General features: G+C 57.8%; 10 protein-coding genes across 10 annotated transcripts; 5 read left to right on the forward strand and 5 right to left on the reverse strand.

The window, feature by feature from the left end:
• Window positions 1–545: 545 nt before the first annotated feature.
• K437DRAFT_262109 (glycoside hydrolase family 79 protein) lies at window positions 546–1,082 on the forward strand (the record flags this gene model as incomplete). The annotated part of the gene is made up of 2 exons (XM_013388851.1): window positions 546–710; window positions 933–1,082. 2 exons carry the CDS (start codon window positions 546–548, stop codon window positions 1,080–1,082), a joined length of 315 nt encoding a protein of 104 aa, XP_013244305.1.
• Window positions 1,083–1,413: 331 nt separating this feature from the next.
• K437DRAFT_79760 (uncharacterized protein) lies at window positions 1,414–2,285 on the reverse strand. Its single transcript, XM_013388852.1, has one exon. The coding sequence runs from the start codon at window positions 2,068–2,070 to the stop codon at window positions 1,615–1,617; it is 456 nt and encodes a 151-aa protein (XP_013244306.1). The 5' UTR covers window positions 2,071–2,285; the 3' UTR covers window positions 1,414–1,614.
• Window positions 2,223–3,184, reverse strand: K437DRAFT_79801 (uncharacterized protein). The gene is made up of 3 exons (XM_013388853.1): window positions 3,131–3,184; window positions 2,509–3,017; window positions 2,223–2,431 (listed from the first exon to the last, which is right to left on the reverse strand). The coding sequence occupies exons 2-3, from the start codon at window positions 2,930–2,932 to the stop codon at window positions 2,376–2,378; spliced, it is 480 nt and encodes a 159-aa protein (XP_013244307.1). The 5' UTR covers window positions 2,933–3,017; window positions 3,131–3,184; the 3' UTR covers window positions 2,223–2,375.
• Window positions 3,185–4,111: 927 nt separating this feature from the next.
• Window positions 4,112–5,615, forward strand: K437DRAFT_273299 (uncharacterized protein). The gene is made up of 2 exons (XM_013388854.1): window positions 4,112–4,911; window positions 5,018–5,615. Exons 1-2 carry the CDS (start codon window positions 4,252–4,254, stop codon window positions 5,195–5,197), a joined length of 840 nt encoding a protein of 279 aa, XP_013244308.1. The 5' UTR covers window positions 4,112–4,251; the 3' UTR covers window positions 5,198–5,615.
• K437DRAFT_273300 (kinase-like protein) lies at window positions 5,406–10,052 on the reverse strand. Its single transcript, XM_013388855.1, has 2 exons — window positions 6,856–10,052; window positions 5,406–6,778 (listed from the first exon to the last, which is right to left on the reverse strand). Exons 1-2 carry the CDS (start codon window positions 9,757–9,759, stop codon window positions 5,594–5,596), a joined length of 4,089 nt encoding a protein of 1,362 aa, XP_013244309.1. The 5' UTR covers window positions 9,760–10,052; the 3' UTR covers window positions 5,406–5,593.
• A 962-nt stretch (window positions 10,053–11,014) lies between these two features.
• K437DRAFT_214875 (uncharacterized protein) lies at window positions 11,015–11,521 on the forward strand (the record flags this gene model as incomplete). Its single annotated transcript, XM_013388856.1, has 1 exon — window positions 11,015–11,521. A coding segment is annotated over one exon (507 nt), but the record flags the coding sequence as incomplete, so codon positions are not given.
• An 846-nt stretch (window positions 11,522–12,367) lies between these two features.
• On the forward strand, window positions 12,368–13,099 carry K437DRAFT_79807 (uncharacterized protein). The gene has a single exon (XM_013388857.1). It carries the CDS (start codon window positions 12,527–12,529, stop codon window positions 12,926–12,928), a length of 402 nt encoding a protein of 133 aa, XP_013244311.1. The 5' UTR covers window positions 12,368–12,526; the 3' UTR covers window positions 12,929–13,099.
• A 172-nt stretch (window positions 13,100–13,271) lies between these two features.
• K437DRAFT_267480 (SPOC domain-like protein) lies at window positions 13,272–15,770 on the reverse strand (the record flags this gene model as incomplete). Its single annotated transcript, XM_013388858.1, has 7 exons — window positions 13,272–14,361; window positions 14,432–14,637; window positions 14,722–14,805; window positions 14,889–15,097; window positions 15,190–15,316; window positions 15,395–15,574; window positions 15,672–15,770. 7 exons carry the CDS (start codon window positions 15,768–15,770, stop codon window positions 13,272–13,274), a joined length of 1,995 nt encoding a protein of 664 aa, XP_013244312.1.
• Window positions 15,771–16,679: 909 nt separating this feature from the next.
• Window positions 16,680–17,072, forward strand: K437DRAFT_209257 (histone-fold-containing protein; the record flags this gene model as incomplete). The annotated part of the gene is made up of 1 exon (XM_013388859.2): window positions 16,680–17,072. A coding segment is annotated over one exon (393 nt), but the record flags the coding sequence as incomplete, so codon positions are not given.
• A 588-nt stretch (window positions 17,073–17,660) lies between these two features.
• K437DRAFT_283773 (uncharacterized protein) lies at window positions 17,661–23,483 on the reverse strand (the record flags this gene model as incomplete). Its single annotated transcript, XM_013388860.1, has 3 exons — window positions 17,661–21,914; window positions 21,986–22,139; window positions 22,224–23,483. 3 exons carry the CDS (start codon window positions 23,481–23,483, stop codon window positions 17,728–17,730), a joined length of 5,601 nt encoding a protein of 1,866 aa, XP_013244314.1. The 3' UTR covers window positions 17,661–17,727.
• Between the last annotated feature and the right edge of the window lie 2,803 nt (window positions 23,484–26,286).

A 26,286-nucleotide genomic window follows, 5' to 3' on the forward strand; every position in this document is an offset into this window, starting at 1 on the left:
TTGGTGATGAGGTAAGGCATTGAGAGCCTGGTAATATATAAAATGAGGAAGAGGGACATGTTTACTATATACATATATGTCCGACTCTACGGTGCATGCATTTCTTTGAAAGGTGCTCCTGCCGAGTTGCAACCTCACTTGCACGATTGAATGCCGTCGCATCTCGATTCTGCCTCCACGCTTCGCTTTTGCTGGAGCCATGTACCTCCCACTCATCATTGCGGGGCTCGCTTTTACGCTTCTCCCACACTTCCTGCTGACCCTAACCCAGCGAGCCCCTCGCTGGCCAACCTTACGGGGTCAAAAGGCGGCTTGAAGGTGGAGCTGAAGGCACCGTCCCTTCGCACCCGCGGTCCGAGGACTTTGTCTCTCTTTCGATTAAGCCAGCTTTTTAGACTCAATTATGTGAATACTAGCGAGGGTGCGAGCCTGAAAGGAACAAGTCAACGATCGAACTCAACGTTAGACAACGCCACCCATTTCTGCACGCCTTTCAGTCGGCATGTTCAGGCTACTACAAGTCGTGATCCGACCTTCCCCTGCCGATGGGTACCACGGTCGTCTCAACACTCAACTTTGGAAATCAGTCTTACGATATTGCGCACAACCTCGGGCTCGCTACCTTTGAGTATACGTGTCCAACCGTTTGCTCCCGCTGGATCGAGGCACTGAGGCAAACTATCACAGGAATACAAGTTGTGCGAATGCAGGTACGGCCGCATGCATCCAGGAGTGGAAGCGTTGGGCGTCTGAAATTGACATTGGGCTCAATAAGTACTTTGCAAAAATTGAGAAACTCGTTTTCGCCAAGCGTCGCTCGTGGGCAAGCAGCAGCTTGACGGACGATTCGCCCGTCACGCTGACACCGGCCGCGTCATCCCGGCCGGGGTCGACTCAGATGAGCACATTGTCAAAAACTTCATGCACAACAGGGGTCTACGTGCGGCCCTGCGCAGACAACGCTTAGCACGATTCCAAACATCCTCAACATCATCGTCTTTCACGAATACCCCGACACGGACATCCTACTTAGCGGTCAAGCTGCGATGAACGCAGGACAAAATGGGTCATTGGAGATGTAAACTTGCTATCACACTTCCCGTGCTCGAAGAGATACTGATCCCCTCCCACTACAGTGCAATATAACTCCGTATCACACGCTAGCTGTGTAAACGTGACTGACACATTCCCCCAGCCACTGTGGCAGCTCATCACGGTGCTCGGCTAAGCCTCTCGCAACGCAACAGGCGCTTACCTGTACCAAGGCGGCACGTTCGCCCTGTAGTCGGGACAGCAGGAGCACAATGCGAGCACATCGGATAGCAGGCTCAGTTTCAGCGCTTGCGATATTGTCTATCCCCTTGATTCCTTCACGCACAGTGAGGCGAGGGCCAACCCCGGCTTCTTGAGCCAGCTCGGTTTTGTCGAGGCGTTCGTACAAGGCAAGGGAGCGAAGAGCAGCACGCTGGATGTACCTGAGGACCTGGACGTCGATTTCTTTGCAGCTTTTGTGATGTGGCAAGGTAAGGTTGCGATGTATAGCTCAGGCAAAGATAGCGAAAAGCAAGCTGCCACGATGTCCTCTTGCATTTTGCAATTAGACACGCAGCCATTCTATTCCAACTCGGCATCCGAAGGCACCGTTATCCTAAACCTTTCATCTCTGATCGCGCTGTCGCGCGGCCAGCCGCGACCCTCCAAAGTGTACGCCAACTGCCTGATGGCCCCTTCTTTCCACGTGACCGACCCGAGAAACGCACATAGGCGGGTCAGGGCTTGAAGACCGGCAAGCCCACCGGCTGCCTCGAGGTATAGCGTGTACCGTACGACGCGAAGCCCAACGTGAAGGGGGCGAAGCGCTGTTGGCCTGGCTGGAAGGAAAGTCTTTCGATGCTTCGTTGTATTTGAGCTCGGGTCGTATATGAGCTTGGAATGTATATTCGGCCGCATGTCACGATCGATACATTTTACATGCACTTCTTTGCCAATCGCATCACTGTGCGTCGGGGGACTCCTGCTTCTTCTGTCGTGGATATATTCAGATGAATCAGACTTGTACGATGAGAGCATTGCTCATGTTAATGGCTACATATGGACTCGCGTAAATCGTAGATGTAGAGCACGGACCCTGGAGTAAGCACCAATTCGGGATGTAGGGGTTTTACCACATGTATCCACGGAGACCGGATGTGTTCGAGATGCTCGACGCATTTGCACCAAATTAGACAGGCCATAAGATGGCGGAGGTGAGTCAGGGGTCTCAATGTGAGCCGATAATCGATAACTGATGGCCGTTGCCGAAAAGGATCGGATGAATGAAGCAAGTTGTGGCTGGAACAGGTCTCCCTAACTGCGTGCAATTGCCAATTTATAACCTATTGACAGGCTCTGCTGACACTGGGCTTAGCAACGAAAGAACCTATGCTGCAAACTGAAATCTGGGACATCGTACTTATTCCCTCCAATTGCTTGTCTGGATGCCAGCGACATTCCACAAGGCCTACTCACTGTGGCCAGACAAATGATGCCCCGAAGTATCTCGCGGCTTGCAGAGCTCAGTTGCTCGCCCTGCATCATTGCCTGGTAAGGCTTTCTCGGGATTCGCGATAGGAAAGGCTCTGTCGATCTGTCTAGAGGTCTCAGCCTGTCCGAGCCGCCAAGTGTGAGCACCATTCATGATGCCGTTATACACTACGTAGTGCTCCGTCAGCCAGCCCGGGAGAATGCCAAGCAAAAGCATGGCTTTGACATTTCCCTTTAACTCGTCAGTGCAGGCCGGTAACGGGTGAACGGTGCAATATGGTCGCCAGTCTGCCCCGGGAGGCCACGCTGGGTCACGACGACAACTACTGCAGCGCTCACCACTCGAATGCAAATCAAAATGGGTTTGTGGGTTTGTGAGGGTTTCCCGAAGTCCGCGAGTTCCGGGCATAGATTCCGGGCTTGGGCGTTGGCCCGTGTCCGGGTTGTCCGGGTTGGAATCTAACTGGGTTCGAGTCAATATGGCCTATAAAGCACTAGACCACTTCCCCAGAGTGCGGTGGAGCCAGGTGAGGGTGAGAGTTCAAGAGTTAAGGTGGGTGAGTCTCCGCCCGGCACTGCAGCACTCTTTCCAGCTCGCTGCACACACCTCGTCAAAGGGTCACAAGCCCCCGAGTAGGTTTTATCTAGTATACATGCAAGGTTCGGGCATGTGGCCAAATCTTTCCGGATGGAAGTATGCTTCACAAGAAACCAGCGGGTCAGCCGTGGAACTCGCACAACCGGAACTTGGTCAATCCATGCACGTCCGGGTTTGACATCTGTAGTCTGTAGAGGGTAGGCTTGCCGCGCTCGCCGCTCACTCAACAATGACTGATGCATGATAATGAACGACGGCCAATCATTGGAGTCATGTTCAGGATCGCGCGCCGAGTCGTGCAAAGGCGCGGGCGCGCTGCAGTCGGAATGATGCAGTGTTGCAGACTGCAGAGAATACTGACTTGGGCTAGGCAACGTTCGAGTGCCGATATACCGCATGACCGAGGACGAGCGGCGGAACGAGGGCGTTGTCGGGTTAGCAAGCAGCGCGAAATGTTCAGGCTTATATGCCGTACACTTGAGCATAGGAAGGATGGACGGTCGTGACGAACAAGCAATTTGTGCAAAGTTGATGCTTCATACTTGAAAACGTGGAGCGGAACAGGCTCGAAACCTTGTAAATGTATGGGGGCACGAAAATCAACAAATACCTGCCGCTGGATGCACTGACACGTCCCCAACCTAGCTCAATCTGCCGGGGCGACGGTCGCCATCCAGGGGCGATACATAACCATCTCCTCAAGTGGTTGACCGAGTACAGGGACATGATTGCGGGTCTCTGGATAGCGGTACGAACATGTGGGGTGTAGGGTGTATGTATGCAAGGGAGACCTGAGTCACGTTTGGGGGTTATGGAGGTGTCAATGCATATGAGTCGATGTTTGATTGTGCCCCCATGGGGCTGGCTCTTGTATTTGTGCTTTGATGAACGCACGCTACGGCACCCACGAGACACCGGACAGTTGTATATTAGGGTTGTGAGCAAAACTGAGGTGATCAGCGCGCGCCGCTGTCTCTGTCCTGCTTTACTCGCCGATACATGCTAATGCGTGCATCCGTCTGAGTGCATCTTCAGCATGCTACTGGCTACGAGACCCGCAACCGCTCGTGGACTAGCCGGCAAGCGCCAGATTCGAAGGCACGCCCAAGTGAGTATCGGTGCATACAGACATGATGGAAGCCCAACTACAGGCCCTCAAGGTCGCCGACCTGAAGAGCCTGCTGCAGGCGTCCAGCCTGCCCGTTTCAGGCAACAAGCCAGATCTGGTCAAGCGTCTGCTCGAGAACCCGCAGGCGACGGCCAGTCTGAATAGTACTGCGCAAAACAGCGGTGCGAACGGCAGCAAAGCGGATGAAGAGGACTTGCTTGCTTTCGATGGAGATGCATCCAAGCCGGACGCAGATGCTGCTGCTCCAGCCCCCGCAGCAGGTCTTCCAGCGAATGCTTCAGCTTCCGTGAAGGCAGAGTCTGCACCTACACCAAACGCAGAAGCAGCGGATATACCCAAAGCATCTACAACTGCAACTGCTGCGGCGTGTGTCGCTCCCGCTCCCACCGAAGCAGAGCTGAAAGCGGCGCAGATAGTCGAGCTCCAAAAGCGCCTGAAGCGTCTGCAGAAGTTCGGCGGCTCGACAGCAGAGGCCGAAGAGATGCAGCGACAGATCGAGCGGACGGAAAAGTACGGCGTCTCGCTCGACGCACACAAGGCGATGGGCATTGCACAGCTGAACTCCGAGTTGGGTGAGGGTAGAGGTCCGAGAGAGGGCCGCAAGAAGGAAGGGGTTGACAATCAAGCGAGCGCCAAGCCTGATCCGCCAAAGCCTGAGATGGTAAGTCTGCTCCCTCAGCATTGTATGTGAGCCCCCGCACTCCGATGTGACGCTGAAGGAAGAAATTTCTCTTCCCTTCGCTCTTGTGTTTGTCCCACTACTACAGGAGGAATCCAAGGCAGCACGCATCGCACGTGAGCAAGCGGATGCAGCAGCCAAGCAGCGGCGCCTTGAGCGATTCGGGCCCGTTATTGGCGGCAACGATACTGCCGCAAGCGGCGAGAAACGCAACTTGACCGACTCTGGCCCGGAAAGGGCCGACTCCAAGAAGGCAAAAAGGGTGTAATTTGCTTTCCAGCCGCATACTTGAACGGTCGCCCCCAAAGGAAAAGTCAAGCACTGGGAGTGTATTATACAAAGGAGGCCGATGAAAGCCAGTATCAGGTGCTGCGTGGTTAACCGAGGAGCGACTGCCAATAGATGCTGCAGACCGGCTCCTCTGCCACCCACGCTCTCATGCGTTTCGTGCAATGCAGAATGCATGAAAGATAAAAGGGACCAAAGTTGACTGTGGCATTGCTTGACGATCTACGCCTGTTACAGCACACCTCGCGATGTTTGATAAAATGTAGGAAGAGATATACTGGGGCAATAGCAGATGCGAATGTACACGCATAAACCAGTGGACGTGCGACGACATGTGGCGGGAGCAGGGGGGAAGAAGGTAAATGATAAAGCGCCATCATGGAATGCGCTCCAATGTGGCTTTCACCTCTTTCGCCGAAGGTCGCAGTCTGGGATCGGTCTGCAGCATCCTCGCGAGCAAGTCTCGCGCTGCGCCCGGCAGTCTCCCGCCACCAGGCAAAATCATCGCCGGTGCACCGTCAGTGTAATGCCTATTGAGATCCGCTTGCTCTGCTTTCGTCAGCTCGGTCGTCTCTCCAAATAGTCCGTGCCCTGGGCTGTGTGCCTCGTCGTGGTGGCTGCTTTTGCGCTTTGCTGCGCGTTCAAGCGCGGCAGCGACCGAGACATACAGCTGTGAGGCCGCTGCAGAGTTGGCGGAAGAGACAGAACCGGATGAGCGCTCTCGGCCTGCAATCTTGTTGTACGGGCGTGACGGCGGACCGGCGGCCGCCGTACTGGAATTAGAGTTGACCTCTTCTGCAGACATCCGCGCAGGTGGCGAAGACGCGAGCGCCTGCTCCTGGGAAGCCTGGAAAGACGCTGTTCGACGCAGCGATTTTGAGAACGGAAGCGGTAGATGAGACGTGCTAGATGCGCCACGCGCAGAGACCGAAGCCGAAGGATGGGCAGTTAGGGTAGTATGAATAGACGCAGCGCGTGCGAGCGGGCTGTGGGGGTCTGACCCGAGCGGGTCGCTCTTCATGTGATGATCAGTTTTGATGAAGCCTTCATCATCGCCGAGTAGACTGGCAATGGCCAGTGCCGATGGCGCGCGCGTACTCATGTTCGTGAGGTTGGAGGCGACGCTGTCAATGCTATCCATGCTGCCATCGCGGCGATGGTAGCTGCTGCCGTGCGTGCCACTTCTTCGCTCGCGAAGGCTGCTCTTGCGAGAGGCACAAGCACTGCCTGCGCCACTGTTGTAGCCTTCGGCTACATTCATGCGACGCACGCGTTCGGCCTCCTCGCTTTCAAAGAAGATGCGCTTGCGATGAAGAATGTCGACCATACTGTTTGCACGCGCGAATGGCTCGACGCCGGAGGCGAGCGAGTACAGCACAGCACCCATGCTCCAGACATCCACCTCATAGCCAAAGGGCATGCCACCGCTGATAGCCCGCGTCAACTCTGGCGCCCCATAAGCTGGCGTGCCAAGGCCCGCACCATCAGTCGGAGGCGCATTAGGGTCGATCCAGAGGGTAGAGTTAAAATCACAGAGCTTCAATGTGAGGTCCTCGGTGAGCTGAATGTGTGACAAAAGCGCAAGGTTAGCACTCTCACAAAGTCCCACCATGTTGATTGCCCAACGTAAAAACGCACCAAGATGTTCTCCTTCTTCACATCGGCATGCACTGCGCCCTTTTCGTGCATCCAAGTTAGCACGTCGGCCAGCTGGCGCGCCCACTGCAGCCACTGCTCAACGTCAATGTACTCTGGGTGTTTACGCGCAAATGAGTAGAGTGAATGCGGCATCAACTCGAGCAAAATGAGCAATCGTGGCGTATCGTGTGTCGTCGGCCTTGCCGCTCCCCCTCCCGCTGCCCTGCTTGCTACTGATGATTCTGCTGCGAATGCTGCTGATGCTGGTGATGGTCCGCCTCCAGCTTCAGCTTGGGCTCCAGCTGTGGCTCCTTCTGCGACTGTACTGCTGGTCTCTGCGACGCCAGTGAGCGCGGGCGATGCCGCAGCCAAGTCTGCGAGCGCATTGGGCTGGCTGGACCAGCTGGGCATTTCGCTTGCGCTCCTCACATTGTCGTGGCTGACCGTCTCGCCCTTGATCTCGAACGGCTGCGACGCAAGACGTCGATGCGACAGCGACGACTCTTTAGTGTGAGGAGGTGGAGAGGGGGACTTGCACGCCTTTCCCACCAGTGCAGGATCGCTTGCAAGCTGAGAGGGAATGGACACGTCGCTGGATGCTTGGCCATGGACCATAGGGGCCACAAGACCGGCGCTGCTGCTGCTTCCGCCTCCGCCCTTTGTCGGCGTTGCGAACGTAGAGGGGACGCCGACACCGAGGAGACCCATAGATGCCTTCTTTCGCATGGCAGGTGTGTCGGAAGGAGTGGGGTCTGCAGGACGATCCGGCTTTTCACAACCGGTGTTGCTCCGCTGCGGTGTGCCAGACGCGGACGTATCGGTCGACATGGCCCCCGACGCGCGTTCCGCCCCGGCTCTCGTAGCGACAGGAGCAGCTGCAGCTCCTGCGGAAGCAATGGGGGCGCTGGCCGTCTCGACCTCGTCTTTAATGTCGATCAGCCTGACGATGCCAGGATGGCTTCCAAGTCTGCGCAACGCGAACGCCTCATCGAGCCCGACAAGCTGCGCGGTCTTGTCCGCGTGCAGACGCTTGATCGCACAGAGCTTCCAGCCCGACTCGGACGTCAAGTGGGACAGCGCCAAGCTCTCGTTTGAGATGGGCGACGAGGGCGATTCGACGCCGCCGCCTGCTCCTTCCCTTCCGCCTGCTCCCCCTTGAGCTGCTGCTGCGCTCCTGTCCACCTCCAAGCTAAAGCTCCTGGACGGACCGGCGCGCGCACTGCCATTGCCCATACTCATACCCATACCACTACTGCTGCCGTCGCCCATACCACTACTGCTGCCGTCGCCCATACCACTACTGCTGCCGTCGCCAGTGGCAGCATCGGCGGTGCGCCGCCTGCGGTAGGCGCCGAGGTAGACGGTGCAGTGCCTGCCTTCGCCGAGGAAGTACTCCTTGGTGGGGCGCAAGCGGAACTCGACGCTCTCGTTGTTACGCTTGCGGATGCGCGCGCGCTCCTGCGCGCGCTGCTCGTTCGTCCGGCGGCCTGTGGACGGCTTGCGCGCGTGCCCCAGCATCGCCGGCGCACCGCCTCCGCTGTCACCACCACTATCGCCCGCGAAGCCAGGGGAAGGTGGAACCGCGCCGCGGCGCGGGGGCGGCGCGACAGCAGCGGAAGCGTCGTAGAAGGACGAGTTGCTGCGCTTGGACCGCATCGCTGGTGCCTCATCCGTAGCGGCGAAGGGCGATGGGGAGTGCAGAGGTGGCAGCGTTTCTGCAGCGCCGTTGCCGTTGTCCGTGCCCGTGTAGCAGTACAAGGAGGAGGAGGAGGAGGACGGCACGAGCGATGAGTGCGAGGGCGCACCGGCACGCAGATCGCTGCCGCCGCTGCTGCTGCTGCGCGCATGCGTTCCATTCAGGAAGCCATTAGTGCTCGTGCTGCTGCTCGAGCGCAGCCGTTGCTGGTGGTGCTCGCGGTGGTGCTCCGCAGACGCAGACGCTGAAGTTGATGATGCCGACGCCGCCCACGGGAGCTGCGGCAGTTGCGGGGGGACGGGGCTGGCAGCAGCAGCTGCCGCACCGGCAGACGCGGCGCGAGGCGAGAAGAGCGGGCCCATGCGCGGCGCGGGGAGTACGACGGGAGACGGCGCGCTAAAGATGTCGTTGCGGCTGCCGCTTCCGCTGGACGTGACGCGCGCGTTGGCGGTGGACGCGAACACGGACAGGGCCGCGTCCGTCTCGCCCGGCGTAGTGCTCGACGCCGGCGCCGAAGTGCCCGGCAATTGCGCCCCCGCTCCGGCGCAGGCGCCACGCGGAGGAGGCGCAAATGTGAGGAGCGACAGGCTCGGCCGGTTGGCGGACATGCTGGACCCTGTACCCGTAGCCGTTACCGTTTGAGATGCAGATGCAAATTCCGAGCCAAGCTTGCTCCCACCAGCACCAGGACCAGGACCTGCTGCTACAACATCTGAATGTGCGCACTGCGCATCGCTCTGCAGAGGCCACACAGACGCTGGCGGCGCGGTGACGTCGAGGAGGCCGGCGCGAAAGAGGGAGGGAGCTGTGCCACTGAGCAGCGGCAGACCGTCGATGTCGTCGCGTCGTGATGGACGCCCAAAGCCGCTTCCAGGCGTGAAGATGTCGTCGGCGACGGCGCGGGGCGGGAGTGGCGCTGCGGGCGCTGGAGTTGGTGCTGGCGAGGGCGACGCTTCACTTGTGCTCGATGGATCAGGTGAGAAGAGACGGCGTGTAAAGCGGTTGCCGGTGCTGCTGTGCGGCTGCTGGCTGGTTGGCACTGGTGCGGATGCAGTGGATGAGATGCTGGTGGTCGCGTCGTCGCGCTGCGCCTCGAGCTCGGGCGAGTGGGGAACGACGGAGAGCTTGCGCGGGGCCCAGCGGTCGAGGGGCGAGGAGGAGCCCGCTGGCTTGGCTGCGTGGCGCCCTGCTGCTGTGTCTGCCACCATGCTTTCCGCCCTGTCTACTGTGAATGCTGCATCCGACCGAAGCGGCGGTGCCTTGGATATGGGCGCGGGCGATGGTTTGTATTCTGCAGGGGAGGGGTGGGAGGAGCGTGATGGCTTGCTCCTTGCTCGCTCGCTGCTGGTACTTTCGCTCTGCACACACCAGCTCCCACCAGCTCGCGAGCGCGGGGCAGCTGCGTTCTGCGAGCGTGTGTGCCGCCGTGGCTGGCTGCTAACAAGTAATGGGTATGCTCGCCCCCTACACGGGACACAGCGCCGAGCCTGTACGAGGAGAGATGCATGCGACCCAGGCTGGCTGATTTTGTATAGCATTGTAATGGTCTGGCCTGGATAGATTGCTCTCGTTTCGTTCTCAGCCACTCACAATCCACCCGCCACCCAGCGGGCAGAGGGCGGCCGCTACTGCGCTGCAGTGCCGTCCACTGGCGCACCAAGTCAGCAACGGCCAGTCAGCAGTCAAGGGCACGTGCGCTCTCTGTAGACAGTGTCCCTTACATACATACTCGATGCCCTCTGCAGGTGAACGGCGGCTAGCCGGTCCCCCGCAGCACACTGCACACCAACGTCACGTGACCCTCTCTTTCCACGCGAGCCCCGGCAGATAGCATGCAGGATAGCTTTGGCATTCGAGACCGCCTCTCCCCCTCCTCTTCCATCACCTACCCACCTATCTCTTTCCCAACAGCCGCACCAGCACCGAGAACGCTCAGCAACAATGGCGTCTACCGAGACAGAAGCAGCGTCTCCACCAGCCTCGGTGCTGTTCAAGAAAAAGAAGCGCAGCGCCGCCGCCGCAACAGCAGCAGCAGGCGCAGCCCCCACTGCTCCGCCACCACCCACGTCAGCCGCAGCTCGACACGGCGACGGCGACGACGACCAGAAAGAGGAGGAGAAGGGGCAGCCCCGCTCCTCGCCTGTGGTTCGGCTGCGCAAAGGCGGGCCGTCGCGCTCCGCTCGTTCGGGACCGCTCTCCGCATCCACCGGCCTTGCGCGCCGGCTTCGCGACCAACAGGATGACGATGAGGAAGGGGGGGAGGGCGGCGGCGAGTGGGTCGACCGCTTTGGCGAGACAATTCATGAAACAGGCACGGCGGGCAGCGCCGGCGCCAAGCGCAAGCGCGGCGTCGATGGCCTGCTCGAAGGTCTCGATGAGGATGCGCAGCGCACCGATGCTGCAGTGCCCGTGTCCTCCTCAGCAGCAGCGAAAGCGACAGACAGCGCTGCCGCCGACAAGTCGTACCGCGGCTCGGCGGCGTACGCGTCGTACCTACCAGTGCGCGACGCGGGGCAGTCGTCCAAGCTGACCGCGGCGGCGGCCAAAGGTCCGATCCAGGCGAGCAAGCACATCCGCACCGTTACCACCGTCGACTACCAGCCAGACATCTGCAAGGACTACAAGGAGACCGGCTACTGCGGTTTTGGAGACACATGCAAGTTCCTGCACGACCGCTCCGACTACCTCGCAGGCTGGCAGCTCGATGCACTCGTCAATTCCCACGCGCGGCGCGGTGACGACGACGACAATGTCGACGACAAGGACGGCGAGGAGGACGAGGAGGAAATCCCGTTCGCGTGCCTCATCTGCCGCAAGCCATTCACGGACCCGGTCGTGACGCGGTGCGGGCACTACTTCTGCAGCGCATGTGCGGTCCGGCGCTTCCGTGAGCGGACCAGCAAGTGTTTCGCCTGCGGCGCACAGACCGGCGGCCTCTTCAATAGCGCTGCCAACGTCCTGCGCAGGATGCACGCGCTCAAGCGCCGCCGCGAAGACGACAGGCTGCGCAAGCGCACCCGCTGGCTGCCCGCTGGCGAGCTGACCCAGGACCACGACGGAAGCGGCGACAGCGACAGCGGCGCAGAGAACGACCTCGGCATCCAAGGCGTCACCGTTATCACCGGAGACGGCCAGGACGCGAGATGACGGAAGCCACTACTCCTGCTGCACAGTTGTCTGATGCAGAAGCACCCCAACACCGCCACCTGTAGCACATCTGCACACACATATGCATATGCATACATTCGACCCGAAAAGCAGTGGTCTAGCCCTTGCGCCATACTACTGCTACATCAACCTTGCACGCCGCCGAACGCACGAACGTGTAGGATGGGATCTCCTGATTTGCCCAGGGTTCCCCCGCGGTGGGTGGCGGCGCGTCCTGCCTGCCCGCTGTCTGGCCACAGTCGATTTGTTGGCAGATTCCGAGAGCAGATGGATAGCCTTGTTGTGGTCCGTCCTGTCATTCTCTTTCACCAGTCCTTCCTTTAGCTTTCCCGCTGTGCGGATTGACAAAGACAACTGAGCACTGACGGACGACCACCGTGTCCAACGGCTGAAATTCCACGTCGCAAACACCAAGCGTGGCCTGCTCTGCACAGTCATTCCATCAGCCGCAAACGACGTCAACTTGTCGTTTACCCAGCTCGACACCATGTCCGTTCCAGCGGCGCTCGCGCGCTCGACCTGCTGCTGGCGCACACCTGCATCGACATGGATGGCCCTGATGCTGTCATCGCCGAGCACTACATGCTACCCTCGGCTCGGGCCAGTGGGACTTCCGGGACATGACGGGCAACCATTTCATCAATCTCGCCGTCGTCCAAGCGATGCTCATTGAGCCTTGCAGCCAGCTTCTTGCCGGCAGCTTCGAGCTCCACCGATGGTTCCTCTCTGGGGCACAAGAGGAGAACAACATAATTTTCAATGTGGAACGCAACGCGGAAGAGCGCCTGATCGGCGCTGCTCCTGACAATGCCTTGGGTGCCTTACCGTGGCAGTGAATGGTTGCATGCAGTGTTCGTGTTGATTCTTCGCATGATTTGCGAGCACAATGACATATTCAGTTTGGCCATCGGCATCAGCTCGGCCCGTTCACCGTTCAGCTTGCTACATGTGCAAACAGCACCGTCGCTCATCGGCTCGGGGCCACAGACAGCTGCGCACGCGCGGCGCCTCGTCTACCTCTTCTCTCTGCTTTCGGACAGCGTCATGACCAAGCAGATTATCTGCATCAAGGCCCTCGCAGCCATCGCCGGCCCGCAAGCGGGTAAGCTGCTGAAAGAGCGAGACAGGATCCAGACGCTCGCGATAACGACTTTCAGCATCGAACAATTCCGCGCCGCGGGCAAGAGTGCAGGCTGCAAGATCGTCTAATCGTACATCAACCCGCTCGAGGCGCACTTCTACGACGTTGAGCGGACGCCCGTCGTAGCGCGCACACTTCCGTGCTCGCTGGAGAGCAGGGCGGTACGCTGCTTGCAGATGCACTGTTGCGCCTCGACAAAGCAGAGCAGGACTTGAAGAAGGGTCTGAGGCGCAACATGCCTAGCCTCAACTAGCGGTTAAATGTGCGGTAGGAGGCATCTAGAATACAAAAGCACAGAGGACGCAATAGTTGCAAAGAAAGTATGACACAGATGATGCCTCCGCATGGAAGGATTTGCGATAAAAACAATAATAACAACCACGAAGCGCTGCATTTTGTGCCGCTGAAACATCAGTCATCCGCGGGCTCGACAACTCTCGGCTTAATCTGATGCGCCTGGACATCCTCCGGATACATCTCCATCATCCTGTTATGTATCGCGATGATCATTGGCGCCTTCTTCATGACGCAGGCGACTCCCATGCGCTTGCACAGCTCCTTGAGATCCTTTGCGAGGAGCGTGTGTAGTTCGTCATTGATCCACAGCGACTTGGTGTGCTGCTCATCGATCTCGTCCGGCACGGCGCTGCCTTTCCCGCTGCAAAATACGCGATGCGAGCGCGGGTCATCTTCGATGCACTCATTCAGTTGCGCGATGGCCGGGCCTGCCAGTTGGCGCTGCCGATCGTGCTTGGGCAGCGTCGCGTCGTGCGGATCGGGAATCTCCTCCGCAGTCTCGGCGTATGCGACGCGCTGCAGAGCCGCATAGTGCATCGCAAGCGTCGGATTCGGGTAGTCCTTGGGATCGTAGGGCCACTTTTTCGTCAGCTTGCGGATCAACTCTTTGGCCGCATCCACCGAAGCGTGGTTGGCTGAAAGCTGCTCGCCGACGGGTACGTTGCGGATGTCATCGGCGAACGGAAGCCGGATGCAGTGCATTCCTGGTGCAACGAGCTGCATCCCGCCCTCATCGACCTCTTCCTTTTGCGGCAGCAGCGCGACAAAATACGGCGAGGTGTCCTTGCGCGGGCACAGCAAGCCCAGCGCGATCTTGTCCTTCTTCAGCAGCGAAGCGTGAAAAGCAGCAAAGGTGCAGCGGCTCCCCGTATAGTTCTGTTCCGCAGGGTAAATGAACGAAGCGTGCGAGATGTTGTGCCACACCTTCAGCCGGTTCTGGGGCAACGTGCCAATCAGCCGCAAGCTAGGCGACATGCCTAACGTTTTCGCCTCGTTCATCTCTTCCGGTGTAAATTCTATCTTGCGAGACGTCTCCATCGTCTCGCCAAATGAAAAGGCTTTGTAGCGATCGCTTTCACTTAAGCGCTTGCCAGTGCTCGCGTCTTCATACGTTGATTTTGAGTAGGCTTCCTGCGCGACGCCATCGTCGTCCTCATAGAACCAGACAGCGTCGCTGTTTCTCGCCGGCATGATGGTAGAGTAACTGTAAGGATTGGCCATTCTGGTTCAAACGGCACATCTTCTCGTTCGGCTTATCAAAGATGGATTCTCACCCTTTGATCCCGATGCACCAATTTGGAGCAAGCTCAAAGTCGATGCAGAATGTCGTGCGCTTGGGTGTCTCCCTGCCTGTGATCTCACTTTCCAGGTCCGCCTCGTGAACAGCCCAATCCCACGGTTTGCGTTGTCGCTGCAGGCGTTCATCTCTTGTGTCGCGATTGATGTCAGGAACTTCGTCGTCGTACTGATCAAACAACTCCTGCAGGACAGCCAGCACCGCCGAGGTGGTATAAATGTCAGCGCATGGCAGATGCAGAGGGGGGCCGTTGCACGCTTTACGCACCGCATAGAAGCTATTGATATCAAATCGTTGATCGTCCTTGCCCATTAAGTATGGTTCAAACTCGATGCCAATCCTTTTTGCGGTCTGCACAGAGCGAAGTGCGGAAGATTGAGCGTCATTCCAATCGTCGTGTTAACCACCGTCTCCATTCGAGTCCGTTCACCCACCTTGATCGCTTCTACTGCTCGTTGGTGCTGTAGGCGAAGATCCCGCTTGTGCGGACGGTCCTCATTTGTGATCCAAAAAACCCGTTTAGTGCCAGCTTTGCCGGATTGCGCGAATAGATTTCGGAGGTTGCTGATGGCGGAGCTGGTTGTAAAGCCTTCTTTGCGCTTGCCAAAGGTCTTTCGAAAGAACTGCGGGTCCTCTTTTGATCCTATATTGCAGCACGTGAGGATGCCGAGAATGATGTGTCAGCTCTGTAGTACTCTTTCCTTGCTCCTTAAGGATTGCAAAGTGTTTGCTCACTAGCGAGGTCGAACTTGAGCTGCTGACGACCTTCAACGCTGACTTGGTCGATTGGCAAGTAGAGGAAGTGTTGTTGTGAGAACCGCATCGTCTTTTGAGTATTCATTTCGGGCGTCTGCGTCGCACCCTGCAAGCCGAACATACTTAGGTTGAGTTGGTTCATCCTTCTGTTGAAAGCCAAAACGTCCTAATGTTGGGAGCTTACCGTGCCGTACACCATGACGCCAACTTTATCGCTGGGCGAAGAGATGATCTTTTTGTTCATGACCTTAAATGCGGCTTCGAAGGCTTGGTGGATGTATGGCATTTTCGTCCGCGGATTGAGCTCGTACATCGAATCGTGGCCGTCAATGACGAACAAGATCTGATCCTTATAAGACTGCTCCTGCAGGTCCCGTGGGAGAAAACAGACTCTTTTTCAGCTCTTGATGGACTCTATCCCTTCAAATATATTGAACGAGCAAGGCCCACAGTAAACGCACCTCCCATTCGGCGAGCTGCCGATCCGATGGATCATCTGCGAAACCATCTGCTTCGGCCTCACCCGCCACATTCCAACGGGCACTGTGTTCAGCTGGCATGTCGCTTTGCCTGTTCCCCGTGCTCATCCTTCCCTTCTGCTCTGGGTACTTATGCAGCATTGGCCGACTATGGACACTGCGGATATAGACACCAAGGAATCGAACATATCTATCTATCTTCAGGCTGAAAAGCTGAGCCCACTCTCCATTACAGAAGTGTGCGTTGGTGGGGGGAGCACGCGTGACGCGACGCGCTCATCCGCTCTTCTCAGCTTGTCAGATTTCAGAATCTCTATTACGCGTTGACGTCAGGCTGCTTGGGCTTCGCTGCCGACAGCTCATCGACTCGCGGTATAGATCAGGGCCGATTTGGTATCCTTTGATCCTGCTTTTTGCTTATACCTTGTGCGTAGCTCTGATGTATGCCGCGCCGCGAGCAAGCAACAGCAACAGCCGCAACATCGCGTCGGGGCCGCCATTCTCTCTCACTAGCCCCATCATTTCCTCCCAGCTACAAGAGAACCGCCGTACGGTGGCTGAATAAACACCATGGAGCCGCCCTTTTCGCCCTCGCCCATCCCTTCTCCAGGCGCTGCTTCGCAGCTCCCTCGGGGAGCCCCGTCGAACAGTCCGCTTGGGGCGCCTCTGAACGCGACCGGCGCTTCATACCTACCGCCGCAGAATCACCCACATTCACCATCTGGCCTCGGGCTAGGAAGCTCAATGCTACCTTCGTTGCATCAGGGTCGCAGCTATGACCTTCCGCACTCATATACAACAGATGCAGAGGCAGAAGTAGGCTCAGAGGCGCCGGCCACGGAATCAAGTGCTGCCCCCAAGAAGCCTGCAGCGCAAAAGCCAAGCGCATCGACAGATGCAACGGGAAAGGCAAAAGAAGGAAAAGCCCCTGCTTCTAGCAAACAATCAGGCAGCGCAAATTCTGTTCTATCTTCAGCCTTCGAAGTGGATCGATCCACAGCTGGAACGACGGCCTTGCCAATAGCGCGCGTCGCACGAATCATCAAAGCAGACCAAGAGATCGATACAACGTCCAAAGAGTCCGTCTTCCTCATCGCAGCCGCGACGGAGATCTTCATCAAGCACCTCTCCGACCAGGCATATGCTAACGCACGACTCGAGAAGCGAAAAGTTGTCCATTACAAAGACCTGCAACGCGCTATCCAACGCGACTGGACACTTGATTTTCTTAAAGAGATAGTGCCCATGTCGATGCCGCTTAGCGCAGCGCTCGCAAAGCGGCAGTTCAAGTTGGAGGACAATCTCAAGAATGATGCAGGTGTCATGGATAGCGGCTCAGACGAAGGCCAAGAGGATGGTAAAGACGATGCAGCATCCGAGTAGGAGGAAGATGGAGAAGAGGATGAGCAGGAAGAGGGTAGTGATGTGGAAATGGAAGGAGCGACGAAGGCTTTACGCAAAGCTCGTGTGGTAACTGACAGGCCGTTAAAGAAGACAAAAGCTGCTCGAAGAGGGAGAGGCTAAGAAGATGATGAGGGCGAACGGCACTCTGCGGCTCCAAAAAGCGTACATCAGAATCCGGCGGCGCCGACGAGGACGATTCCGACGAAGAGCCGCCGGAAGTCGGTGGGCTGGTCCAACAGGCTCTGCAATATGGGATTCTCACAGTGCAGGTATCAACATCAGCTAATGGTAGCGCGCTCAAAGGCAAGGTCAAACCCAACGGACAAGCCAAGAGGAAGCAGGGAATCGAAGGCGCTCGCGGTGCCAAGGATAACTCAGAGTATTTTGACGCAACATTCCTCGATTGTCAAGGCATCTGACGAACGGAAAAAGTATTGTTCGCACCTCATGACCGACTCAATGCATAGAATATTCAATTTCCCAATGTACAACAAAGAATGAATTCCATGACATGCTGCAGGAAATAAATAGCAAGAAACTGCCGAGCGGAAACTATCGTACCTCACCAAGCCCATAACTCGAAGCAAATCCCCCACTCCCTTCCATTACCAAATCGGGTCCCCCATTTCGTCTCTCAAACCCCACCTTTGAATGCCTGCAGCTGTGCTCGCAACGACGCCATGTCCAAGCCGAGATCTGCCATAGCCGACAGCTGATCGAGCTGCAATTTGGCGACAGCATTGGAGATACGGACGATGAGCTGCTCCAGGATGCCAGCGAGCTCCTCATCTGGCGCATCATCACGGATGGCGTAAATGAGCAGCTCGGGATGAACAGCTAACGTAGCCTCCACAGCTTTTCTGCGGGCGATGGCATTGGGTATGCCTGGGGTGCTTGACGATGTTGCATTTGTGCAAGTCGTGTTTCGCTCCATCGTGACGATGGCATCAGACTCTTCTGCAGTTGGCGCCGGCTGCGAGCTTGAGTCCAAATACAGGCCGGGGAAGACGTGACCAGCTGACAGCGCTTCCAAGCGCAGGCACAGCATGCCCACCTGCTTGACCTCGTCAATGTCGAGCAGTTGCACGGTCGGCTCGAAGACTTGAGCGGCTGGCGCAATCGTTCGTCCGTCGGCCTCGAGGCGCCCAGCGAGCTGTTTCGGGTATACCAAGAACAGCGACTCGGGTGTCTCCAAGCCTTTTAGACGACGCTCGCCCATATCAGAAATGCCGAAGCCCATGCGTCGCAGGAGCACTACATCGCGACTGACGTTCGGATTGAGCAATCGGAATTCGTCGTCATCGACGTCACCTGTGATCTCTTCCGTCTCACCAAAAGTCCCAAGAAGTGTGGTAAGTTCATTAACGACGTCTTTGCTGACCAGGATTTGCCCGCCGTCCGCAGCGCCGCTGATTCGTGAGGCGCGGTTGACCATAGGACCAAAGTAATCCATACGGCGCGTGACCGGATCGGGCTCACACACAGGGAATCCCCAATGCAGGCCCATTCGGACCCAGAGTCCGCGGTATACGATTTCTCCGTTCGAGTCCCGCACCTCTTTCCCATCTTCCGATTCCAGGATCTCCTGTGGCCAGTCTTCGCGAAGGAGCTGCATCTGCACATTGAAACACCAGAGCAAAGCTGCGCTGACCGAAGGGAACGACACCATGAATGCGTCACCTTCTGTCTTGACCTCGTAGCCGCCGACAGTGCGCAATTGGCGTCGCAGAAGCGTGTTGTGCAGCCTCATGGCGGATTGCATGCCGCCATTGTTCTCCCATAGGGAGGTCGAGTTCTTGATATCCGTAAAGACGAGAGCAACCTGACCAATAGGAGGCGCGACCTCGCGTTCAAGCCTGGCCAACGTTCGATCGGCTGGTAGATCGCGAGGTTCACGAGTGCGCCTTTGTGTTCTCTTGAAGATTTCAGAAGAAGGATCCAGCAATGCACCTCCAGAACGCTGCTGACGCGCGAAGAAAAGGTCGCTGACAGATATGATCATCACCATGATGCTGTCTTCAGCACCAGAACTGATCGCAAGATCTCGGAGCCTCTGTGCGGCGATCATCGGGTCGTCCCGCTCCATCCTTGCAATATCGACAGCAGTCTGGTACGACAAAAAGTCCCAGAGCACCTTGTTTGCAATGATGATGAACTCGTCCGAGTCTGAAAGAGTGATCGAGGTCACGGCTGGTGCAGCATTGACGACGGGAAAGAGATGGTAGTATCCGAAGCCTCGTGAAACGTCAAGCATGTCGTTCACAAAGCCACGCAGGGATACCCAGCCTTCAGCCGAACGAATCCTCTCGGTCTCCGCTCTGTCGAAAGGCTCGTGCTTGGTGCTAATCAGCTCGGCCTGTCCACCATTGCGAGACATGACAGCCAGCGCGTCTCCGGCGTTGGCAATGTGGAGTGTGCGATCAGCAATGTAGGCGATGACGGCCGAAGCGCCAGATTTCCATTGCGAACGAGGGCCGAATGATGTGCGATGCAGCGACAGAGGTTGTTTCTCTTCCAGAGTCTGCGTCTCGGACGTTCGTCGCTGCCCCTCAATGATGAGCGCGTCGGCATACTCCTTGTTCATGCGCAAGAATGCCCTGCGCAAGGTATCCGCCACAGAGCCCGCATCTGGCCCAGTCCGCTCGACCTCTTGCAGTTCACGCGCGATGCGGAAACTGACCCATTCAGCAAGATGCCTGGCAATCCGGCTACCAGCTGAAGGATCATGACCACGGCCGTCGAAGAGCCCGAGGAGACATTCGGAATCATCTTTCCGGAAGTTGGGCACGACGACATCGACGATGCTAAGATTGTCATGCTTGCCGAGTGTGTCTGCAATACCGTAGGCCATGTTGTTCACTTGCGACAACGACGTCCGCACGCGGCGATTCTCGGATTCATCGGGCGTGGACTGGAGCGTCATCGTGACGTCCATGAGCCCAAGAACGCGTAGGCTGAGCAGACGGCTGAAGTCGGACATGTTCTTCCGACGTCCATTGACTTCTACAATTTTTGACTTGATCTCCAGGCGCTTGTTACCACTCAAGTTCAGGTAACGAAGCTCTGGATTTGAGTTCCAATTCCAGTCGTACGTCCAGTTGGCAATGTTGTACTTCAAATTGTTGTTGCCGACATCCAAGCTGGCGAGCTTGCGCATACGTCCAAGCTCGGCTGGCAGTGTCTGCAACTTGTTGCCGTTGAGGTGCAGAATGCGAAGCTCTTGCATGTGAACAAGATCATCAGCGGGTACGCTGCTCAGACTGTTGCCGCTGAGATAGAGCTCTCGCAAGCGCTTGTAGCATGCCAAGCTCGTGCTAGGCACTTCGTAGATCTCGTTAAAGCTCAGATTGAGCACCTCCAGCTCCAAAAAGACGGTCAATACGCTAAAGACGTCATCTCCCAGGCGATTGTCGCCGAGACGCAATTTGCGAAGACTCCGCACCAGGGGTGGCAGCTGCCTCGCAACTGGAGTTGGGGGCATCTGGGTATGGGAACCAGTGGAGCCTTTTCGACCCATCTCGACATCCGTGCCTAGAAGAGGTGGGGACGGAAATGTTTCCAGAAGATTGGACGTGACATTGAGCCTCTGCAGAGAGCTGCAGTTCCAAATGCTGTTGGGTAACACCTTAAGGTTGTTGTTCTGGATGTTGGCTCTAGTGAGCTTTTTGAGAGAGCCGATGGAGTCCGGTAATGTCGCGAGGTTGTTGTTGGTGCAAGAGAACGACACCAAGCCGACGAGCTCCCCAATGGTATCTGGCAGCGTAACGAATTGGTTGCGGTCCAAGACGAGCTCCGTTAAGGAAGGAAGCAGCTTGAACAGATCCTCCTCCAGCTTGGCCATATTCGCAGACGACAGATTCAACGACGTGAGTTCGCTAGCCGAGTAGGCGCCCAAAGAAACTTTCGTGAGCGGGTTCTGGCCGACCTCAAGGCTGCGCATTTTGGTGCCGAGCGTCGCTTCGAAGTGCCGAATTGAGTTGTGCTCGCATTGGACCACATTGACTTGAGGCATAGTGAACAGTACTGAGACGTCTTGAACAAGATTTCGCCGCAGATCGACTGTCTGCAGCTTCACAAGTGCCGACATAGACTCGGGCAGCTCCTCCACAGAATTACCGACGAAGATGAACCTCTGCAGATTCGTGAGCTTCGATATGCTGGCTGGTAACGAGGGAATCGAGTTGAAAGAAATGTCAAGGTCCATCAGGCCAGAAGCTTCGCAGAGGATAGGAGGGAAGACGTCGAAGCGGTTGTTCGAGAGGTTGAGATACCGCAAAGTCTCCACTCTTGTGAACCATGGCGGGAGATCGAACAAGCGGTTGTTTTGCGCCTTGACAGAGATGAGCTCTTGGCAAGATTCGAGCGAAATATGCGCAAGCTCCGGAATACGGTTATTCGACACGTCGAGATGCGTCAACGTCTGTGACTGGCGGATGCCTTGTGGCAAGCGCTTAAGCGCCAAGTTCGACAACCTGAGCGAGCGCAAGCTGGAACACATTTGCATAAAGTCCGATGGCACATCCGACATAGGATTGCCGGACAGGTCCAGACTGACGATCCAATCGGCGTGCTTGTAGAGGAAAATGGGGACCATCTCGAGATTGCGCCCTTGCAGGTCCAGATGCTGGAACATGTGCTCCTCGTTACCAAACGACTCCGAGTCAAAGGTGGGCACGATGTCGGGGCGATAGACAAATCGAAGCAGGTACGACAAGTCCTCTCTGCCCATGTCTTCTAGCCCATCAGCATCGGTGTAGCCTGCTTGCTCGAGACGTCGCCTCTGGATCAATGCTGGCTTCTCGGCAGGGCCGAGTGGACGTTCTAATAGAGAAAAAAGCACGGGTGTCAGCCGTTTAGCTGCCAAGAACAAACCTGACCACCAATCAACACACCATTGCCTTTGTCGCGCACGAATAAACGGTATGCAGCATTGTCCGTCGATAGACTCTTGCGTGTCAACAAGGCCTTGATATCGTTTGTCGTCGAGACTAGTGCACACGACAGCGTCACGAATGACCCTTCTTTGCGCCAGATGCGGAGTAGGTGCTGATGGAAAAGAAAACAGAGAGCCCACAGTTCAAGTTAGCATTTGCAATACTTGACAGTCGCCTCCATAACTGGGGCACTCACTGGCTTCGATGCTGCCGAGGTGCCAGTGGCAGTTCCAGGTCTTCGCGTGGTGCGCGCCGAGTCCTTGGACGTAGCAGGCGTCATCGATGCGCTAGGCGAGATCTGCTCGTCGTCCACCGAGCTGGTACCTAACGATCCGCCAGACGGTCGCGAGCCATCAGTGAGAGGGACCCCCTGCACGGACCCGGCTGTGCCCGGTCGTCCTTGCGCTTTTGCCGAGCGCCCACCGGATCCTCTGAGACCCAGCTTGCTCGCAGCCGTCACAGCCGCTCCGCTTGCCGCTGCGAGGGCGCTGCCTCCACCGCGGCTGGAGGCAGGTCGAATGTGCGGAGTAGGCGACGGAATGGGGTCTGCACCTGAATAGACGCCGCCATTGCCGCTTTGCACGCCCCAAGTGGACGCGGCGTTGGGCGCGTGCCACGTGGGCCCATGCACGATCTCAATATCGGAAGGCCTGCGTGCCATTGGGGGCAGCGTCCCCACCGAGCCGGACATCGGGCGGAACTGGCTGGCTGCAACCGGCTCGTCACCGGCGCTGTGCAGGCTTACTGAGTCCTGCGTCGGCCTGCGCTGTGCATCGAGATGCAGCCTGGAAATAGACGAGACCGTACCGGCATCTCCACTCGACCACGTCCGGCCTGTGCGGTCGTTCGCCACGGCGGAGCTGACGCCGGAGCTCGAGTCGCGGCGCATGGTGGGGTCGCTGGCGGTTTCAACGACCCCGTCGTCGTCAGAATCCTGCTCCTCCTCCATGGAGAATGCGCGCGACTTGTCCGGCTGCACCGCCCAACTATCCGGCGCCATCCAGTTGGACGCTTTGAGCTGCAGGCGCTCGGAGGCGCTTGCCTTCGCGTTATTTGGCGCGGTCCCCTTGACAATTCCGAGCCCGCTGGCGGAAGCCGAGGCCGAGCCAGAACTCGATCCTTGCCCTTGGGCCTGCCCCTGCGGCAGCCCGCCGGGAGGAAAACTGAAGGCGGGCGCATCGCCCGCGGTCCACTGGCCCGCCCGCACGAGCGACGGAAACAGTTGCGGCAGCTGAACGTACGGCGACTTGGGCGAAACGCCGCTGTGATCGGAGCGCCCGGAAGCAGCGCTGTCCTTGCGCGGTGAGAGGTGCGCATCGTGGAAGCTCTCCCTGCACGCATCGGGCGTCAGCGCCAGTTCGATGGGTTCATCTACCTCGTCGCCGTCGACGAGAGAACCCTTGCTCCAGTCGTCGCTGCCGTTCTTGATGAGCGCACGATACTGGCTCTTGGTCATCTTGCGCAGTCCAGGTCGCGAGACGTCGATTGCCTGCTCGGGCAGCGGCTGGGCAGATACAGGGGCAGAGCCGGAGCCGGAGCCAAACCCCGATCCAGAGCTCGCGTCCGCCTGTTTGGCTTCGCCGACCGCTTTCGGCATGCTGCCGGAGAGGGTGCGCACGGTCGAACGCAGCGTTGGCAGCTGGTCCGCCGAACCCTGGTGTAGGACACGCCCCAAGGGCGCGGCGTTCAGCGCGGTGCCTGAGCTGGAGCGCGCGCGCCGCAAAGAGCCGCTGGAGATGGCTTTGGATCTTTGCAGTGGCGCGGAGGGGCTGGACACTGTGCATACATCGTCCCGCGTCTCGTTACTCGGACCGACGAGGCCATCGGCGTTGGGGTCCCGCTGGCGCACGGAGATGTCGACAAAGTCATCGATGCGGTCAAAGTTCGTGTCGAGGGAGAAGCCGGCGATCTCCTGCGAGGGGGTGATGATAGTGCTCCCTTTCTGCCCGCCGTCAGATCCTTCCCAAGCGTTCAGGCGCGAGGCGAGCATCATGTTGGGTGTCAGGGAACCAGGGCTCTCATGAGACTCGCTGCGCTCCTTCTCCTTCTCTGCCGTTCTTGGCCTGCGCAGCTTGACCAACTTCTTTTCCTTTACCGACGCAGCAGTCGGCGAAAATCCGAATGCAGGCCCAAGGCCGTGTGCACCGCTCCCGCTCATCCCTGGTGGCCTAAGCACCTCTTCATCCAGCCCGATCGCCGTGTGGATGCTGTCGAGCTTGCCGCGCAGTTTTCCGCCACCACCACCGCCACCGGTCCCTGTGATGCTTGCTTTAGAGGAGTGCAACGAGTGGTTGGAGCCCATGTGGTGCAGCGAATGCGAGGTGCCTGGCGTGCCTGGCGACGGCTGTTTGTCCGATGTCGCTCGGATCGAAGCGATCGATGAAGCGCCTCCTTGGCTCCCTAGAAAGTTGCAGAAAAGGGAAGAGGGGAGTAGAAGCGGGTCAGATCCAGCACAGATCGATGACAGGTAAAAAAGACTGCGCACCATCGTTTCCGGCATCTTTGATGTCCTTCGTGCTCTTCTTCTTAAAGAAACCAAATCCCATCTTGTGCTTCTTGAGCGACGAGTTGGGGGTCGGCGGCTGGGGAGGCAAGCTGGCCATCGACGCGTTTGCCCCTGCACTCAAACTAGACAATTGGTGCGAGCCATCTAGTGCAGGAGACGACTGCGGGTTGCACGGTGTGAATGCATACTGGCTCTGGCTCTGGCTGCCGCTCCGGCTGCGGCTATTCCCTCCATTCGGTGTACCTGGCCCAGCGTGCGCGGCCGCACCGGCCCCTTGGAACTGGGAATGCAACGAAGCCGAAGATGGAGGGGTACGAGGTCGCACTTGGACCGAGTAGTCCAAGGAGGGAGAGGTGGTAGACCGGCTGTGCGATGGCGTATCGGCGGCATACATCTTTGCGCCGAGTAGATCACCGCTACTGCCGTGCCGCTTTGGATAAGCAGATTTCGGATGACTGTGTGCCGAAGGGGAGTGCATTGACCTGCTGTCGAAGCCGTGCTGAATCCCAGCGACGGAGGAGGCAGGCAGCGCATCGTCAAACGGTGCTATAATGCTTGCATCACTGCCTCTACTGAGGCTGGCGTCTATGCCTGGCACTGAACCCGTAGATAGTCCGCCACTTGCGCCGGATGGCGGCCACTGTTGCTGATGCTGATATGGGTGCTGCTGATACTTGGCGGCCCCTCCGATGCTATTGATCATCTCGGGGCTTGTCGACGTTTCGACACCCCCGTCAAAAGGGCCATATGCCAATGGTCCGTGCGGGTCTCCCATACCCACTCCGCCCAAACCAAGTCCGCTCGCTGCCAGGGGTGCGCCATGTGTGATGTCCGACACATCGATCTGCGATGGTGAGATAAGCGCGGGTAGGAAAGATTCGGGAGAAGTAGCATCGCCGGGGTAGCTGTTGTGATGCGCACTGGTGCCATTGCCATTCAGCGACAAGGCGGGCAGATGCCGCGCATTTAGTCGCTTTGACGACACGATGGAGGGCATGGTGGATGAAGTACGACTCTGTGGTTTTGAGCTGGCGGCTGGTTGTGAGGTGGGTGTTGCGTTGGACCTTTCGTCAGCGCTCATCTCCTCCGCAGTAGGTGTCCGCCACCAGGACCTGCTGCCTGCGTTTCAACGTGCACTTTTGGAAGGTACGATGAGCCGAGCGGCCAAAAACAGTGCCCGGCGAGCGACGATGAAGCCGCAAGGTGGCCACTTTTGAATGTCGAAGACGCCCTCCTGCGGTACGGCGACCTGAAAGCGCGCCGACATCCAACAACAAGCTGTATTTTCTCACTCGACACTCGGTCATGCGGCCACGACCAGGGGTGGCCGAGCTCGATGAGTGCAGCAGCAAAATGCGGGCTGCGCTGCAGGATGATGCCCTTTCAGCAGACACATCAGCATCAGCAGCAGCAGCAGCAGCAGCGATCGCAGCTGATCTTTCCATCTACTTGTCATCCACAGCACGGCGTACAGCGTAGACCATCGCCCAATTGTATCCATCTACTGGGCGGTTGGGGCTGATTGAGGTGCGCGCTGCGCCTGGGAGTATCCATCCATCGGGGGTTGAACTGCTCTCATGCCCCCTAGCAACTTCTCTATCTTGCCGCGCGCACGGCACTTGTCAAGGTGATTGCGGCGTAACGGCCGAGATACAACCCTACACCTTGAACAACTAGTCTTCCAAGTACTTCGGAGATTGGAGATTGTCAATCCTTCCGTGTCTCCGATGAATTGTCCTCAACGATCACCATT

Source organism: Tilletiaria anomala (genome assembly GCF_000711695.1).
Source record: "Tilletiaria anomala UBC 951 chromosome Unknown K437scaffold_22, whole genome shotgun sequence".
Lineage (NCBI taxonomy): Eukaryota > Fungi > Basidiomycota > Exobasidiomycetes > Georgefischeriales > Tilletiariaceae > Tilletiaria > Tilletiaria anomala.

Coding starts and splice junctions, on each gene's coding strand:
- K437DRAFT_79801 (XM_013388853.1), bottom strand. CDS start 2,932: ATGCCCGGAACTCGCGGACTTCGGGAAACCCTCACAAACCCACAAACC. Junction 2,432..2,508: donor GCATCATTTGTCTGGCCACA/GTGAGTAGGCCT, acceptor CCCAGATTTCAG/TTTGCAGCATAGGTTCTTTC.
- K437DRAFT_79760 (XM_013388852.1), bottom strand. CDS start 2,070: ATGCTCTCATCGTACAAGTCTGATTCATCTGAATATATCCACGACAGA.
- K437DRAFT_79807 (XM_013388857.1), top strand. CDS start 12,527: ATGCCTTGGGTGCCTTACCGTGGCAGTGAATGGTTGCATGCAGTGTTC.
- K437DRAFT_273300 (XM_013388855.1), bottom strand. CDS start 9,759: ATGGTGGCAGACACAGCAGCAGGGCGCCACGCAGCCAAGCCAGCGGGC. Junction 6,779..6,855: donor TGAAGAAGGAGAACATCTTG/GTGCGTTTTTAC, acceptor TCACACATTCAG/CTCACCGAGGACCTCACATT.
- K437DRAFT_273299 (XM_013388854.1), top strand. CDS start 4,252: ATGATGGAAGCCCAACTACAGGCCCTCAAGGTCGCCGACCTGAAGAGC. Junction 4,912..5,017: donor ATCCGCCAAAGCCTGAGATG/GTAAGTCTGCTC, acceptor CCACTACTACAG/GAGGAATCCAAGGCAGCACG.